This window comes from Pempheris klunzingeri, chromosome 7 (assembly GCF_042242105.1).
Source record: "Pempheris klunzingeri isolate RE-2024b chromosome 7, fPemKlu1.hap1, whole genome shotgun sequence".
Lineage (NCBI taxonomy): Eukaryota > Metazoa > Chordata > Actinopteri > Acropomatiformes > Pempheridae > Pempheris > Pempheris klunzingeri.
In genome coordinates this window covers 15,604,988-15,623,452 of record NC_092018.1, presented here as the reverse complement: position 1 = coordinate 15,623,452, position 18,465 = coordinate 15,604,988, and the positions used below count along the sequence as shown (strand labels likewise).

Genomic DNA, 18,465 nt, shown 5'->3' with positions numbered 1-18,465 from the left:
GACTTGTCACATCAGCCATCATGTATTTGTTATGTATATTCAATACAACCCTGCGGGGTGTTAGTGGTACACACAGCAGAGAAATTGTATCTTATACAACAGAAAAGCCAGCTTGAATGGCTTCAAATTCATTTGCTGAGAGGGCACTGTGCAAAAGGAAAATGAACTACAAGCTAATAAACTCTTACTTCAGGTGATTATTTTAAATTGCCTGCACTTTGTCTCCCACTGTAGCCAGTTATTCTGATCACCCTCCTATAACACACCCCACCTCCCCACCAACCGAGGCTAGACTAGACCATACCAACTCTGACAGCATGGGAGGTGGCTCAGCTGCAGTAACGTGACAACTGCATCATTTTTGGTCACGTAAAAGCAGCTGAATTAGAGTGCAACCAGTCCTAATCACTGTCTGATTCATTTATAAAATCCCTCCAGGCTCCCCGCTGCCTGCCGACAGTGGTTTACAGAGGCTTTCGGGCTGCATTCCCCTCATCGCCTTTCCTCCGCTGGTGAGCCAGTCAGCGGAGCAAGCTGAACAAAGCCATGAGAGAGAGAGGAGCTTCTGGGAAGAAATGTCTCTCACTGACTCTGTCGCCTGGACAACCGGGTAAGAGTGGAGGGGAGGGTGCTCGAGGGAGAGAAAGGATACAGGAGCATAAAAGGAGAGAGAAACAACACATTATTAACTGCTGAGATTAGAGGATTCCTGTAGTGTGGAGGTGAAAGTGGCTGTTTATGTGTTATTCTCCTGTGAGGGTTCCCTTGGTGTCTCTCTCTTGATGAGTTATTAACTATGACAATAAAGCAGTAAATATTTTTTTTTTCTACACCAGAGCATGGAGGGGATGAAATTACAGAGCACAAGTTCAGCACATTACAAGTGGACCCAATAGGCCTGAACGCTCCACCTGTAATTGTCGTCTCATCAGCCTCAGGTAAGAGTCCCCTCGGTGTTGCAGATATCTGCTTTGATAGGGATGCTTTTGTTTGACCTGATTTGTTGATTCAAAATGGTCATTACTGAGGACAGTAAACTATGGCATTATCTAGAAAATGAAAAAAGTCAAACAAATCTATAAAAGCTCATCCTATCTCCTTGCAAAGCAGCTTGGAGAACAAGCATTGTTTATCGGAGGAACTCTGAAGCAGATAAGTTTTGAGAAATAGCTCTATGTGCATAATGTGTTTGAATGTGTTGTTTTCATGCTGCCAGAAAAAGAAACTATCCCCACCATAGTGCCGGGGCTTATTTATTTCGTTTTACCGAGGAGAGTGAGGGAAATTGCATGGTACAGCCCCAGGATGCTTCACACATCGTGCACAGTGCTTTGTGCTTCCGTCAGTACGAGCATGAATTCATCTACAGTAAGAAAATGAACACCGTTGTTTGGTACAAATGGATCTCGAGAGTTGGACTTGACTCTGGATTCACAGTGCGTAAAGAATAGGAGGCACGTCCGCTGTAAACATGCTGCTGAGCACTCGTGCATAAGGAATATATTCATAGAGCACTAGTGGTGAAATCAATACTCCTTTAAATGAGGTGGTGTGCTGGCTGAGTTTACAGCAGGCTGAATGTGTGTGTGGGGCAGGAGGCAGCATGTGATATCCATATTGAATGAGATGGAGAGAGATAAACTGAGGACTATGGGGTTATTTATAGCTGCTGTTCAGTAATGAAGGCTACAAATCTCTCACCTTTGTAGACAAGATAGAGACAGAGAAAAAGCGGAAAGATTGACGAGAGGCAAAGGGTAAGAGAGTGAAGGATGGCGAGCAAAAGGAGGGATGAGAGAGGTGATTATAGGTGATGGGTTCAGGCTCACAGCAGGCTGGGATTGCTCACAGCTCCCACCTCACCTACCCAACACAGAGATGTAGTGAAGGGTAAAAACGCTGACACTCAGCTTACCCATGTTTTTATAGGAGAAAAAAATACATGGGAAAAACCTGGTTCAGCGGAGCTTCGCGGCTCATCCTCCGTTTTTCCCACAGCTGCAGCCCGAGTACAGCTCTGTGCTGCACAGCACAGTCCATCATATACAGCTGCTTTACCTCAAACAAGCAGGCAGGTACAGCAAGACCACCTGCGCAGTAGTTGTTTAAAAAAAAACAGCAAAAAAGGGTATACAGAAAGTTCAAAACTGAGTCTTGCGTGAGGGAAGGGAAGGGTATCCAATACACAGCCACACAGCTTACGTAACACAAGAGCAGGTTCATCTTTCAAGCGATTAATATGGGATTTCATACCTCAAAAGCTGCAAATAGGTGTTCATTTCAGGCCTCAGTGCATTTATCTGTCTCAGTTTTGAGTCAAAAACTACATTAAAGACAAAGACACACAGCCTCACTATGAAGAACAACTTTGCTTAAACGTAGACAGACCCATATGGGAGACAGCTTTTATTCCGGTAAATACACAAAGCAGGATGCCAAATGAGACACTATTTTTAATTCACACCTGCAAAGGGTTTAAATCGACTGTGTATTCCTAATCTTGGGTGAGCAATTCTGGGAGCTTGTAAACACATTAGTTATACCAGGCTCTGCACTGCTCACAGTGCTCTGCAGCTGTACACCGCTCATAATTACTGTACATGAGGTACAATGTTCTTAGGTACAAAGAGACATCAGACTCATCAAGAGGAGAGAAAAGGATGTGCCCCTGAGGCCATGCATCATTGCAGTAACCTGCTCTTATAGATATACGTGTGTGTATATAGTTTTAGATTAAAGCACAGAGCTCTTCCTTAATGACTAATAGGCACTAAGTCTGCATATCAGTCTCTAATGAGTTGCTCAAACATCTGCAGAACTAATCAGCCTGTTTTGATGTTGAAACAGACAGAGGAATGGAGCTATGGAGATGTGCCGATGGTCTGCTCATTTAGATTTTTTTGCAATGAATATTAAACAGTAGAAAATCACAATTTCTTTTCACAGATCTTTGAGTCGCTGGTCGTCTGTTTGAAGGGTGACGGGCTGCGGCGTGTGTGTGTCTTCAGTCGTTCCCCAGGCTTTTCCCTCCCCCCTTACCTCCACTTCCACTTCCCTCATCACATTTCTGTGCTTGTCTGTGCGCCGCCTCTCATCTTCTGCTGATGAGAACACCAGCCTCAAAACAAGCCGGAGAGGCAGAGATGAATTGTAACAGGATTACAATAATCTAATTATCAAAATCAGCAGCTGTATTCCATTTCATTTAGTGAAATGCACAATTATATCTCGTAAAATTTCTTCACATTACCTGGATAGAAGAACTTTTGAAGGGGAAAATTATGACATTACAGAAAATGACATAAAAGTGCTAATTTTGGAATAACAACCTGTGATGGGTACAGATGACCAGTCATACTGCCAGCAAATAACAGTCTGTAAATTGGAGCATATCGTTTTCCTTGTTATTTTAGAAATAGAGGGCACACAGTGGCTGAAAATAATGAGGTGATTTTGTTGAGAATGCACATTTCTTTCTCTGTTTTCACACTTTAAAGCCAAACTTTCCCAACGCCATTAATGAATTTGTCCTTTAAAAGAGGAGGGAGTTCATGTTCAGACTGCGTGGGCAGATGCTGGGCTGCTGGTCTCCCATTAAAAGGTGCACTGGTGTCCTTGTCGGTGCAGTAACATGACATCGTGATTAATAAGAGGAAGTGTTGCGCAGATTTAAAAAATGACCCAAAATAGGCTGTTTTTTTTCCGTGTTAGACACAGTGGGGCTCTTGGTTTTCTACTCAACAGGCTTCCTTATCTCGTTCATAAAGGGAAAAATCCAGAATAAAACTGCATTAGCATATCTGAGTCCTGCGGACATTTGAGAACATTAAACGGTCTCTCTCGGAAAGTGAGAAACTGCAGAGCTAAGGCTGTTAATGACAAGGCCCCGAAACTCATCCATGAGCTGCTCCATTATCAGTGAACTGGAGGCTGACTTTGTGGACACAGTGACCGCACATGAGGTGATTTTATGCAGCTTACATGAGCACATTTTCTCTTTTACCACTACCATGAAATAAAGTTTGTTCAGGTGTAAGAGCACAAACAAAAATCCCATAAATCAACAATCCTCCAGTTCATTTTTACCTCCAAGAGTCTTACTCCTCTGCTTTCTAACTCTAGGAGTCTTATTCATTTTTACAAATATTGATTGAAGTGTATAATTTGTAAGTTCTTCTTTTATATGATGGATTTTCACTCCAGCTACAGAGCTGAGCGCAGATATCTTAACACATAATCAAAATTCAGTGTCTTACCTGGCTGACCTTAAAGAACTCCTCTAAAGAGAATAGATGAATTGCTGCAGTTAGTGGGCTCACTGCCACTTGAATGCGAACCGTCTGCAGTATCTTGTGTGTAGAGGAGTGTAATAAAGTGGCACCTATTGACACTATTAGTCAAAGGCTGCCCATCACAGGAGATAAACCCGCTCTTATTTCACAACTCTACCTAATATCCCACTTGCTCTTCTTGTCAGTAATTAGACAAGTGAGATGATTTAATTTGCTGCAGAGTATACTCAGCTACTCGGACTGCTGATATGTGGAAAGCCACCAGCACAATCTCTCTGGGTGATAATGGTTCGCACACATGGGCAGACAGAAGAATTAAATCACAGCTTTTAGCCCGCCTCACCCCTAAGCTCTTGTGATCAGCATCTTAAAGCAGGACCAGGCCAACCGTTTTCTCTTATAAGCCCTTGAGAAAAAAGGTCTCCCCCTCCTCAGTTTTCTCCATATGAGCTGCCAATGGAAGCTCATCGTTGACAGCTGTTCGAGGGCAGACTTAATTCTCACGTCCTTGCTCGCTGAGTGCAACTTTGGAAGTTACCCTGTCCTTCATTTTGCCAGCTGCCCGTGTTTCAGACATCTATATTGTGCTCGTGCCTGAGGAGAGAAAAGAGGGTGCGACCTGAAATGAGCAATGATCAAGCGATGTTATGTGTCCCTGACAGGTGCCAACATGGATGTGGAGGATGAGCCGCCGCTGTTTCAGACCAGCTGGGGAGGGGAGGAAGATCAGGAGGAGGAGGAGCAGGAGGAAGATGATGGAGTAGCACACGCAGCGGGGCAGAGCTGTTTCTCTGGGGAGGCTGGGTTGTGTGGGCTGTGGAAGGCGGTGGGGTGGGTGTACACGCAGCCGTCGGCCAGCGGAGTGGTTTTAGGGGTATTTCTCCTGCTACCGTGTGCTCTGTTTGCCTACATGCTCCTCTACTGCCCTCCTCTGGACATTGACCTCTCCTACAGTGCCTTTGAAGTTCACAGTCACTTCTCTGCCGAGCGCTTCGATGCCCTCACCATTGCTGTGAAGACTCAGCTGGGATCCTGGGACAGGCGTAGGCGAGACTTAGATAACAGCGAGTCCGAGGCCCTGCGGGAGCTTTTGCTGGAGAAGCTGGGCAGACACGGAGTGTTCAACAGCACAGATAATGAGGGCGCGAGGTCCCCCGCTTCTCAAAACGACTCTTTACATGCAGGTTATGATCACAAGAGAGGAGCCACAGGGAGCAGAGATGAAAGGACAGTGCCTGATTTGGATCAGGAGGAAGCTGGGAAGCACAAGAGCTCACATCACAGAGCAGAAGCTGATGAGGAGAGATCATGGGATGGAAATTCCACTTTGCCACTCATTAGGAGGCGCAGATTCGTTCCCAATTACTACTTGCAGAGCCAGGCGCTGTGGAGGATCGAGCTGGTGTTTGTGGCTCAAGGGGAGGGCGATCACAACATCTTCACCCCAGAACGCCTAGAGACCATTCACCACGTGGAGCACCTGCTCATGCAGCACCCGCAGTTTCACCAGTTCTGCTGGAAGCCACTGGAGATGCTGAGGGATCTGCCCCTGGGACCGTCCTACTGCTCCCCGCCCAGCTCTCTTCTGTCTTACCTGTACCCCAGCGAGAGGGGAGGGAAGATATACTATGATGGCATGGGTCCAGATCTTGCTGATATTAAAGGTGAGTCCACAGTGAAGAGAGTGAAGAAAATTAACAGCTTCAGAGCTTCAAAGAATACCTGTAAGAGTCCTCCTAACACTGTTGATTTATGTGTTTCCAGGTTCTCTGAGCCTGGCCATTACCCACCCTCAGTTCTACTGGTATGTGGATGAGAGTCTGTCCCCTGAGCATCTCTCCTCCTCTCTCTTACGCAGTGAGATTCACTTCGGAGCTCCTCTTCCTTCCTACTACTCTCTGCAGGACAGATCTGACGAGCAAAGGTCCCGCTTCAAAAAGTTTGTGGTTCAGTATGCAGACATCCTGGCCAAGCAGTCTACCAGGTCAGGAAAAAAATACTGCAATATCAGGCATTCATCACAGTATCATCATTCTTTTCAGGTGTTTCTTTAGTTGCATTATGGTAACGCTGTTTATATGCACAACACATGTGTTGTAAACAGTTTGATGTCATGTTGTGTCTGCTTGCCTTGTCCCAGCCAGGTGAAGGTGCTGTATGGGGGAACGGAGCTGTTTGATGATGAGGTGAGACACACCTTCCACAATGATATGATGCTGGCTGTCATCAGTGGAGCCTGCATTTCTCTGCTCGTCTATGTCCTTACCTCTTTTTCTGGTACAGTATGACCTGTTCCCTATTCCACACTTGCAATGGTATTAATGATCAAATTCAGATAAATCCGTTATTTGGTAGCATATGAAAGTTCACAAGCTTCTTGTTGTTTTCTTGTCTCTCTGCAGTGTTTCTGACTTTCTTTGGACTCACTAGCATTGGACTGAGCTGTCTGATGGCTCTTTTCTTATACCATGTTGTATTTGGCGTGAGGTACCTGGGCATTCTCAATGGCGTTGCAGCCTTTGTTATTATTGGTATTGGTAAGGGAAAAGAAGTACACCATATTTTTCATTAAAATTGTTTGAAGACATTTTGGGAAATACCCTTATCCGTTTTCTTGCCCAGAGTTAGACGAGGTGACCTATACTTATCTCATGTCTGTATGTGAAATAGGATGCTAGAGCCAGCAGCCAGTTAGCTTAGCTTTGTGCAAACACTGGCAGCCAGCCTGTCTCTTTTGAACGGTGACTAAATCTGCCTACCAGCACCTCTGAAGCTCACTGATGAACACCTTATATCTGGTTTGTTTAGTCTGTACAAAAACTAAAGTGTAAAAACATCACCTTGATGGTTTTCAGTGAGTTTTGTGCAGCACATAACCCCTCACCCCAAACATCATCCTATAACAGCCTGCTAATCTAATACACATAAAGCTTCTGGGTGCTAGTGGTAGCCTCATATTTCAGTCTTTCCATCTAACTCTCTGCAAAAAGTAGATCCCGAAATGTCAAATCATTCCTTCAAGTGTTGAAAACCAATCTTACATTCACCAGTATATGTAATAAAGCGGCTTTTGTTCTCTCCCTGTTGCTCAGGGGTGGATGATGTATTCGTGTTCATAAGCACCTTCAGACAGGCTTCCCATCTCCGTCAGCCGCAGCAACGAATGATCTACACAATTAAAACAGCTGGCCGAGCCACTTTCCTCACCTCCTTCACCACAGCGGCTGCCTATGCCGCTAACACCTTCTCCCAGGTAATCATAGAAGAGAAATACAGCCCTTAATAGGATCTATGCAGGAAGTGTAAGTGACTGTCCTGCCATGGATGAATAGAAGTGCCTCTCTCAGCAGACAGCTATTTTCATGCGATAAGCACAAATTGAATGTTTCAAGGTCCTTTACACTGTGCTTCATTTAACTGACACTTAGATCCCAGCCGTGCATGACTTCGGCCTATTCATGGCCCTCATTGTCAGCTGCTGCTGGCTGTGGGTATCCGTCCTGATGCCAGCCGCCCTGTGCATCTGGACCGAGTGTGTGGAGCCTCAGGAACATGCCTGGTTGAACTGGTGAGGCGTTATTTCCCTACTTTTGTGTGAGATGTTATTTGTGCATGCTGTGCGACATCACGGGGGAGATGTAATCCCTTCAGCTGTCTCTCCCCCTAAACTGCCTCCTCCCTCTCAAGCTGGAAGCTGTTTTCGGGCCTGTCAGCGAGCCACGGCCCTTTGTCAGATGAGGATGATGATGTGGCGCTGCTGTCAGTGGATATGGAGCCAGGTGAGATTATTATCTCCCTTGCATTGAATGACTGATGGGTGGGAGAATGGGAAGGAGTCCAGGCTGTAAAATGCTGCTGTCCAGGCACCGCTAAGCCCGTATCTTTGTCTTTGCCAGCCTCCTGTGAAACGGACGGCGATGCAGCCATTCTTTCCCTGTCAGTGGAGACGCCTCTGTCCCCTTCAGGGCGACAACGTGTGGGTGTGGTGAGCACAAATCTCCAGTGGGCTCTCAAGCACTTAGCGGCAGAGCCAGTGGTGGAGCACCGAAAAGCCGTCCTGGGTGAGATTAAATTTAAACTCTGCAAACTAACGAGGGTTTCGACACGGCTGAGTTCATGCTCAAGAAAACTTTAAAAGATCAGCGAGAAATGTCTATAATTTGCTTTTTGCGAAAATTGTCAGCCAAGCTTTGATCTATGATGTGGATGTGAAAGTAACCTCCAGCTCAAATAAAACTAGTGAAGAAATGCTGAAATCTTTGTCTGGCCTGAGGGGATATAGTCTGTCAGAGGAACAGCAAGCGCCCATCATGAAGTATTCATCCTCCTCCTTTTCTGGAGCGACCGTAATTGATGATGGCACCTGATCTGTTTCTCAGCTGCTCTGTCTACTCCGTCAGACCCTCCTCTCTGCCATTGTTTCTCATTGTCTTCCATCGGCCCAGGTGTCTTCCTCCTGGTTCTGCTCTTATCTGCCGGGTGCTGCTGTCTCCTGAGGCCGGCCACTCACGCCCCCCTTCTTTTCCGCCGGGACACAAACCTCCAGACTCTGCTGGCTCTGAGGAGCAACCTCAGCGGTCAAGGCATCTCCTGTCCTATGTGCTCAGGTTAGACTGCAGTCGTGATGGAGACACACTCACCAGTTAACCTCAAGATCTAAAATCTCTTTGTGTCGTGCAGGTGTATTCATGGAAAAGCCGCACCTCTTGTACAGTCACACTCTCTCGTCAGCATTTAAGTTTTCTACACACCAGCAGAGCCCGAGCACAACAACCACCACTGCTCCTCGGAGCTCCATGAAACCAAATTCAAGCAGCACCCAAACGGGTAAAACATCCAGCACATACAAATCCTCCTTACGTGAAATCTGTTCCACTATTTTCATGTCAAATATTGCAATTTGTTACTGTTTTTTAGGCTCTTTACTTACAGTGTATATATCAAAGTTGGACCTCGGAGCTTCTACAACCCTGTACCGCTTCGCCCTTAATACCAGCACTCCATCACCGTGGAAACTGTGCAGCGCAGACCATGAAGAGGTGTCATCATTCCAGGTTAGGAGACCTAAAAAGTCCACTTGATGTTTTTTTTTGTAATTAGTTGTAACGTTATGTCTTCCAACTGTGACATGGTCCTCTAAAGCGGCTTATAACTAATCTTGTTTCATCTGAATAGGCTTATAATCAGCCCCGCAGCAATTACACCACCAGAATGACAGTGTGTGTTTCCCATGTGTACCACCCGTACCCCAGCTGGATGATCACATCTGCCTCATGTGAGCCCCGGCATGGCTGGACACCAGAGTTTTCCTTTTATGTGGCATCGTCTCAGCAACAGTACAGCAGGTGAAACACACAGACAACAATCAAAACGCAAGTCAGGTGGACTGTGGTGACCTTTTAGTGGACAATCTGTCATTTCGGCTCTGCTCTCTCCTTGTAGGAGACTGTACTTTGTCCAGCGCCACCTGAGACCTCATCCCAGCCGAGTGTGTGTCAGCCCGCCAGGCTGCGGCATCAGCTCTGGGCCCGATGGACCCACACAGGGAACCTTTTATGCTCCTCCTCCCAGTGGTGAGCCAGATAGCGTCACAGTGTCGGAAAGCATCATTAACATAAAGATGGCTTGTTAGCACTTCAGGAGAACACTGCATGTATCACACTGCTGGAAAGTCTTTTCTTATATAATTTATTCTCATTAGGTCTTAAACATTCATATGGCTGTAAATGTAGATTCTTAAAGTGGCACTCTCTGAACCCACTGGAGGATTTTTCCAGTCACGTTTTCATTATTCTTTAATTTAATGCAGACAAAATGATACACATAACACACATGATAATATGGCAGCATGACAGCCTGACAGAAAAAGCAATTGGACAGAAACTGAAATATACATGACAAGTTGAGCAAATATTAAGTTTTATAGTCCCACTTTTCACTAGAGCAGTTTTTTCTCTACTGTTTAATGGTGTGAATCAGTGTATTTTTTAACGAAATTTAGATTCACATTAGTTCTCGTTAGAGATTAAAATATAAATAATGACAGAGTAATTGTATTTATTATCTGGGGACAGTTTTTATCTGGAGCCCCCAACATAATGTGTTAATGTGTGACGATAGAAAAATAATAGAAAAAATGCCACTTGTCTTGATGATGGTCTTCATGATGATGGTCAATGTTACACATGTTGAGTTGGGTTTTTTTTAATAGCAGTGATTTTGTAGAATATCGTCAATTGAAAGATTCTGGAGAAGGAATCGATTTCTGTTTCATAAATTGTCCTGAAATTTTCTTTCCAAGATATGAAAACATTAAATGCACCCTCCCAAAAGGAGCAGACTGACTGAAAGCAGTAAGGCCTCTGCTCTGTGAAATTAAATTATCAGTTATTTTCTTTATCCTTGTTTTGTCTAGCTGACATATTTCTGACACTTTTTCAGTTGGTTGGGATAGCTGACAGCATGTGATTGAAATTAAGAATATCTGATCACCTGCTCTATGTAGTCTTTCATTTATAAAAACGACTCTAGTGTTTCCCACAAAGAGGGCCTCCCATCTAGTAACACCTCTTAGATCATCCATATTACCTAGTCTTGGATATCTTCTGGGGTGTCTAAAGGCTAATATTGTAAATTCAGCCAAGCCTTCAATGCACCTTTAAAAAAAAAGAGAGAGATTCACCAACATTCCTTATAATCGCCATTCAAAGTAGTGACATTTTAGTTGGAAAAAGGGGAACAATTTGCTGTTAGACACTAAACACACAGAAGATTAGTTTTGACTCGTTCCCACAGAGACTGTTACAGTAAATCTTATTAATCCAGGATGCTTTTAGGCGTAAATTCAGTGCTGCAATATTTTTTTGATTTAATCCACCCTTTTCGTGTGAATTGTATATGTATGCCTTTTAATCTTGTCAGGCTTCTTATTCCAACGGAATATTTTCTGAAAGAAGGATGACTTTAGGGAGGGAAGTGGTATTAAGAGATAAATTAACTGAGGAATTATGAGAATATTAATCTGTGTAATCTTTCCGTGTGTCTTGTATCTCCAACTTTTCCAATTGTCTCCATTTTCCGTGTTTGTACATATTTTTACACTGTATAAATAATGCCATTGAGAGACTTTTTTTTCTGGTTGTGTTTTCAAAGATCCTTCATCTGCTGCCAAGAGGAAACAATCCAAAACGTTTGGCTTCAACCCGTGCAGTGGCGGCGCATGTGGCCTTCCCGCAGTGCGTCCTCTGGTCGACACCGGGGCGATGGTTTTTGTCGTGTTTGGCATCTTGGGAGTCAACCGGACCGAACGCAGGGACAACCATGTTATTGGAGATATGGTGAGGGTCACACCTGTGTCAGTGCATGTTACTAATCAGCAGAAGAAAAAAAACAGAGCCAGATGCTGAAATGATGTTCTCATGTGGTTGACGCGGTATTTAATTCTCTCCAAAGGGCAGCATTATATTGGATCCAGACTTTGATATTTTCCAGGAAATGGAGCACCTTTGCAAAATCTGTAAAGCTATTAGTGCAAACAGACAGCTTGTGAAGCCAGGAGGAGCGCAGTGTTTGCCTTCAGGTAACACCCAAGTGAACTCATAACACAATAATTGAACAACAAAAATGTGTCGATTTGATCATTAAAGCCATTTTTCTAAGCAAAAGTGCCAAAAACGCACTGGTTATTTTGCTGGTTTTCTGTTGGGTTTAACAAAAAGCCCATCTGATATATTTGGGAGTTTGAGGACTATGATGTTTCACTATTTTCTGACAATTTCTAAACCAAATAATGACTCAATCAACCCAGGAACTAATTGGCATCGATAATGAAAATAATCAAAAGCTGCAGCCCTAAAACCTTATTTTTATTGCACAAAACTGTAAACCACAAAAAAATCAGCTCCTGAAGAAAAAGAAGGTACATCATGACATAAAGTTCTAATAAAATAATCATTCAGAGAAAATGAAAGTGTAAAAAGTCCTTTCTTCTGTTCTCTTCAGGTAATAAACTCTCTTCTATTCTGCCTCTGCTCCATCCCGAGTGTCACTCTCTGCCTGAGCCTAACCTGCTGCCGGGGCAGCTCTCCCACGGAGCGGTGGGAATGCACGGAGGGAAGGTCCGCTGGCTGTCCATGGCCTTCGAGTCTGTAAGTCGAGTCTCTCAGCTTTTCATCTTCCTGCATCACAGAGCAGCTCATTTTCACTCCGCTTTGGCTTGGTGCCGTGCCTGACGCTCTACCTCTCCTCTGCCAAGACCACATACAAGGGGAAATCCTCCTTCCAGACGTACTCCGACTTCCTCCAGTGGGAGACCTTCATCCAGGAACAGCTCGCCGCCCTCCCGCCGTCCTCTGCCCTGCAACGGGGTTTCCAGACCTGTGAGCACTGGAAGCAGATCTTCATGGAAATCATAGGCAAGTGAAGTCGAACAGACTTTCTGCGAGCTGAGGAGGGATTAATCTGCAGGAGTAAGTGAGGGCAGCGGTATGTAAAAAAAAATCTGATGCTACACTTTGGTGCTCTGTGGTCTGTTTGTAGGTGTGGAGAGTGCCCTCTGGAGTCTGCTGCTGTCTCTGGCCATCTGTGTGGCAGCTGTGTCCGTGTTTACCGCACACCCTCTGCTGCTGCTGCCAGTACTCATAACCATTCTAGGTAAGAGATGAAGTCGTATGTTCATATTTAGACTCAATTATACACCCGGAAAATGATTTCAAAGCTGAATATTCAGGCCTTGGTCAGGATCATGTGTGTAATGATGAGTTTTTGGGATTCAACAGGGGTGATCTGCCTTGTGGTGGCTGTCATGTATTGGCTGGGCTGGGAGATGGGAGCGGTGGAGGCGATTTCTCTGTCTATCCTTGTGGGATCTTCAGTGGATTACTGCCTGCACCTGGTGGAGGGGTATCTGCTGGCTGGGGAGACCATGCCCCCTACGCCTGGTCTGAGCTCAGTACGGGAGCGTTAAGTTGTTTCACAGCAGCAATTATGCGCAATTAGAAAAACTTCCATAGAAGGCTCTCTGTTTGCTCTAAAACAAGCTAATGACTGAGATTTTGGATTTAATAAAGTGAGAAGAGCTCTGAAGGCTTCGTGAATAAACATGAGCTGCTCCTCTTATTAAACTGGGTTTTTTCTTTTTTTTTTCTTTTTTGCAGGAGCCCTCGGTTGAGAGGCAGAGGCGGACCCTGGAGGCAGTGAACCATGTGGGCGTTGCCATAGTGTCCAGCGCCGTCACCACGGTGATCTCCACAGTCCCTCTCTTCTTCTGTGTCATTGTGCCTTTCGCCAAGTTCGGCCAGATAGTGGCCATTAACACGGCCGTCTCCATTTTGTTCACCCTGACCGTGACTGTGGCCATGCTGGCGAGCATGGCCCCCGCCCGCTTCAGCCGCCCCCCCGGCGCCGTGCTGAAGGCCAGCCTGGCCGTGATGGCGGCTGCAGCCTTGGGCGCGGCCGTGTGCTGGGTGGGAGGACAGCTAGGAGCATTGGCCTGGCAATCAGTCAGTACGTAAAAAAAAAAAAAAACTGCTCGCCACCTCACACTGATGTCAGGCAGAGGAGTCCCTCTGTGTGCAAACATGAGAACTGCAAGCACGGTATTTTCCTCCATGTTTGCGTCTAATATCAGATCAGTAAATGATCTCGTACTTTACAGCACAAAGATGTCAAAATCTATTCCGTAATTTAAAGCTATTTGTCATGTTTTTCACTTGTATTGATCGGTGGATTTTAAGTATTACTGACTGGGTAACTCTTCTAAAATATACTGTAAATGACTGCCTGACTCACAGTAGTGGGTTGGCCCTCCTGGGCTGACATGGTGATTCAGCAGAGATATTTTTTTGATCCGATATCGCCTTCAGCCGAGAGGTGGAAATGATTGAGTAATCGTTGGGAAACGCTGGCTGAGTCACAGTTTTCATCAGTGTAACTTATTGAGTTGTGAAGAGCCACTGACTGTTCAGTGACCTGCTGTTGTGAACACCGCCAGGGCGCCGCGCTCTGATGTCCGTAAAGTGTTACTGGTTCACATCATTTACGGCCATCTTGTGAAACATCACTTCGGTTTATTTTTGTGCGTGTTTACTTAGTCGTGCATTGAACGTGTTCTCAGCCACTCCTGTATCAAAGGTTATGATGTCCTAATGTGGCTGGATTAAAAGTTGTACTGGTCATGTTTATACTGTGCACAGTTTTGTTAAATGTACTGTGTGACGTAGATGTTTCAGTGTGCTGCTCTCACACTTTATGAACTGAACCACTGATGCTGCCGGCACACACTTGTTCTCAAGAGTTGTGTATACTTGCCACAATGACTATAATCACTCATCTTCTCCTCTGACTTGCACATGTTTATATCTTAGATCTCAAGCTGCTTCAAGGTCTCTATTTTTGTCATCAGCACCACTTGACAGAGGCTGCTTGTCACGTCCTCAGGTGCCCCCTCTACATGCCCCCCACCGCACTTGTTAGCACTCACTGTAACCTGCGCTGCTCCATCCTCTGCTTTCAGACAATTTAGAGCACCACTCATGCACCCATTGACGCAGCTCCGACCTGCCCCGCTGTAAAGGTGAGGGCCATTTGTCAAACCACATAACACACCAATAATGGTCAGGGAGAGAGGGACGGACTCAATTGCAGCAAGAGCAGTAAATTTCTGTTTTGTGTGTATGTTCCTTGTGAATGTCAAATAAAACAGGTGCAGAAAGCCTCAGGTCTTTGCCTTTGTGAAAGCTCAGCAGCGCTTTCTTCTGCATTGTTATGTAACGGAGCAGCGGAGCAGGATGAAGACCTGTCACGGTTTGCCAACAGTCACAGAGTTACTGGGAGCTGCAGTGGAAAGCTTCACATCTCCAGTTGGCTGTTGTTAATTATTCACATGAAACGGCTCAGACTTTACTTGCAGAATTGCAGCAAATCAGTGCGTCGTGTCCGTAACATACAGCGTCCTCCTGCAAAAGAAGATGTAAACAAATATTTTGAGTATGAGCAGAAAAAACCTTGGCAGTGCTTTGTTTTATTTAACTGAAGCAGCAGCTGCAGATTTATTATGTAGCAGCAGAAAAAGAAAACATAGTGTGCTGCCAATTGTGAGCATGTCTCCAATGTCAGTGGAGGAGCTTCTATAGAGTTTGAATGCTTTGTTAATATTTGTTTAAATGTGAGGGTGATTTTTTTTTTTTACAGGAGCATTTCTTGTGTGGAGATGTTCTCTTTTTTTCCTTACAAATAACAAGTATGTGCAGCTGGAGTATGAAGTAATAATTTGAATTTGAATTACTGAAGTATAGCCTGCTCTTACTGGAGCAAGGACACTATTCCCTTCAATGCTGTTTCTACAATATTTTTTTCTGTTTAATTCCTCAGTGTCTAAATAGCAGTCTCGGTTCACTGTTTTAACTCGACTAAAATGTGAAAATCTGATACCGATAAGTGTAGCAAAAGTACGTCACGTTACACAAAATCCAAAATATGGTGAATTATCTGTTACACCCATCTACTTAGGTAACTGAATGACAAAGGTAACTGCACCTTTCAGGGATTTCTGTCATTCGTACATGTTTGTCTTGATACCTTTAAAGTGTGTTTGGCCAAACTGTGTCTCGCCCACACTGCATGTATTTTGCAGTATTTCTGGTTGAGTTGAGCAGAGTGAGGGCCAATTTCAGTCGTGCCAGTCTGGCAGTTTTCTGTGCAACGACTCTGCTCTGCTCCACGTGTTTTTATTTAAAAATTGAAATAAAATAAACAAAACAGCAGAATAGTAATGGAGGAATTATTGAGGCAGAGTGAGGTTACATGTTGGGGAATTAATATTTAGCGAGGTGGAAAAGGAAATGCTTTCCTACTGTAGTCTGAAATGACACGCTTCATCTATAAATAGTGAATCAAAGATTCTGCGAATAAGGGATATTTGTATTCCGCTTTTTTGTATTTGCTGGGTGTCAGCAAATTCATGCAAAACTAATTTCAAACACAGACCAGTGTGCCATTTAAGTCCTCACTTCTGTACTTCTCCTCCTGATCACATGACCTGAATCGCACTCAACCGGAAAACTCAGTCAGTGCAACGCAGGATGCGGCTGAAGTGTAGAACACAAAACAGGTTTCCAGCTATCAGTTGATACTGTGAACAAAGGTCAGACATCGAACAGATCTGTCAGACGGCTGCAGTGTCACACAACATTGTTCTCATCGAGCTGAGTGAGAAATAAATGAAGAAAAGGAATGAGAGAGCAACATAGTGTATTCAACATAGACCAATGGCTACACATTAGAAGGCAATTATAGGGCTAATTTCAACAGTACCTTTCCACCTTTACATTATGTAATTAATATAACAATAAATACCCAGGCTCATTTGGTTCTTGAGAAATACTTCATTGTACCAAGAAAAGGCATCTTCTCTGGAGAGAAATTATTTTACATCAGAACTGTAAATCAACACTGAAACATAAGTCAAATCTTTATTACCCCGTGTTACAGGGCACACACAATGTTCAAGTATGCCCAAGGAACTAAATGGAGAAATAAAAAAAAAAAAAACAATAAAACAAAAAAAAAAAACAATGAAGAATAAGAGAGATAAAATGCATTTAAAAATAAGTGAACTGGCATTGCATTTCACAAAAACTCATAAGCTCATGATTTTGGAACAATTCACTGTAAAGTGCTAACTGGTTCGAGCTGAGAAAAGCACATGTTCCCTTTGACAGATCATACACATTACTTTATACATGGAGGTACAGTAATAGCCAGTCGTCAGGCAAGCAATTACCAACCAGAAGACATGGACCACAATTCATTTATTAGTCCTTTAATAAGATAACTGCTTCCTTAATTTCCTTGTTAATGGTAACAACGAGAAACTTGCCACTGGTTGCCAGGACAATGCCAATTACAAATGCTGGTGTTGTCACTGTACAGTTTTCCTCCTTTCCTTGTAATTACATGCAATTGACTGACATACAGTATCAAAATCTCAAGTCAAGTCCTACTAATCCTCTTACAGATAGGAATCCTTGAACCAAAGGGATGAGAGTGTGAGGAGGGGAGAGCAACTACTGAGGGGTGCAGGCGACCTTCCCATACTCCTCCCCTCCCCCTGGGTGTGGTGGGCTGGCCAGACAAAAGCAGGGATCTGTCCAGCTGATGCCTGCCTTCCTACAGGTCCTGAGAATCCACTGTTTTCCTTTGTACCTCTCATTAGGAGGCATGTTTTTTTTTAAAAAAAAAGAAACAAACAAAAAAACATTTCTGGAGTGGACTGGGTCAAGAAATTTTCCCCTAATGTCTGCCTAAAGCAGACATTCATCCTCCCACCCCAATCCTAACCATAAAAAGGTAAAAACAAGGTGTACTGCAGAATGGCTTTACTCCTCACAGTCTGTGGGGGGAGCTAGAGCCCCTAGGAGCTGAGGTGCGGTTGGTGGTCTTGCGGCTGTTCGGTCGTGTCTGATTCATCTTGGTGGCCGAAGGTTTCCGAGCATCAGGCTGGCGCCTCCCCTGGGGGCCCCTCCGTTTGCCCCCTTGCCCTGCACGGCCCCTTCCGGCCCCCGCTGGTCACTTGCGTGAGTGCAGTGTGTCCTGGAACTTGGTGCTGGTGTAGCGGACGTGAAATCCTTTTTTGTTGATTGTATCGTCAGAGCGGAACTTGATCACAATGGAGTCACCGGCCGAGTAGATCTCCTCTGGAGGCTGTCGGGGGGACAAAACAACAGATTCATTTGTGCTGTTGCTTTCTGGTTCTTTGACTGCACTTCAATTAAAACTAAAGACTTCTCACACGCTGAAGTCAAATCAGTGACCATGACGAATGTCTCCTGACTGCACAGGACTGCTAGTTCTGCAACAGCCAGGGGCCACGTAAGGGTCAGGGACCAGGGCTGGCCTTTTCCAGCTTTATTCTGATTAAACCTTTGGCTGCTATTGAAATGAGGATAAAATGTACTCAGATGATTAGTTCCAGGTGTCCTGCTACACGGAGCTCACTCCTTCCCTGAACAAAGCCATACAGCGCACAGCACTTCATATATTTCTAGTCTTCAGTACAAAGTCGGCCAAACTATTTCCAGTGAAGCACAAGGGTAATTAGCTGCATTATGTGAGCACAGATAATGTGCAGCACTCAACCTGGCTGTTTGTCAGAACAGTGGTTTCGAATGAATAT

At 44.6% G+C, this 18,465-nt stretch overlaps 2 protein-coding genes across 2 annotated transcripts in view; one reads left to right on the top strand and one right to left on the bottom strand.

Annotated features, from left to right (window-relative positions):
- The first annotated feature begins 4,962 nt into the window (after positions 1-4,962).
- On the top strand, positions 4,963-14,012 carry disp3 (dispatched RND transporter family member 3). The gene is made up of 20 exons (XM_070834219.1): positions 4,963-5,956; positions 6,057-6,276; positions 6,433-6,569; positions 6,695-6,829; positions 7,385-7,545; positions 7,721-7,860; positions 7,980-8,071; positions 8,189-8,353; positions 8,738-8,899; positions 8,973-9,119; positions 9,210-9,346; positions 9,468-9,637; positions 9,735-9,865; positions 11,445-11,629; positions 11,745-11,871; positions 12,294-12,439; positions 12,547-12,706; positions 12,831-12,944; positions 13,070-13,242; positions 13,448-14,012. Exons 1-20 carry the CDS (start codon positions 4,963-4,965, stop codon positions 13,802-13,804), a joined length of 4,053 nt encoding a protein of 1,350 aa, XP_070690320.1. The 3' UTR covers positions 13,805-14,012.
- Positions 14,013-16,549: 2,537 nt separating this feature from the next.
- The window catches only part of bmp1a (bone morphogenetic protein 1a), a 29,556-nt gene continuing 27,640 nt past the window's right edge, over positions 16,550-18,465 (bottom strand). Inside the window, exon 20 of the mRNA XM_070833683.1 lies at positions 16,550-17,993. Within this exon, the coding sequence (XP_070689784.1) occupies positions 17,859-17,993 (135 nt within the window). The 3' untranslated portion in view covers positions 16,550-17,858. The remainder of the gene's footprint in view (positions 17,994-18,465) is intronic.

What these genes read in the sequence shown, in the direction of transcription:
- disp3 (XM_070834219.1), top strand. Translation starts at nt 4,963, where the DNA reads ATGGATGTGGAGGATGAGCCGCCGCTGTTTCAGACCAGCTGGGGAGGG. An exon ending in TGTCCATGGCCTTCGAGTCT is followed by an intron (nt 12,440 to 12,546) that starts GTAAGTCGAGTC and finishes TCCTCTGCCAAG; the next exon opens with ACCACATACAAGGGGAAATC. An exon ending in AGTACTCATAACCATTCTAG is followed by an intron (nt 12,945 to 13,069) that starts GTAAGAGATGAA and finishes GGGATTCAACAG; the next exon opens with GGGTGATCTGCCTTGTGGTG.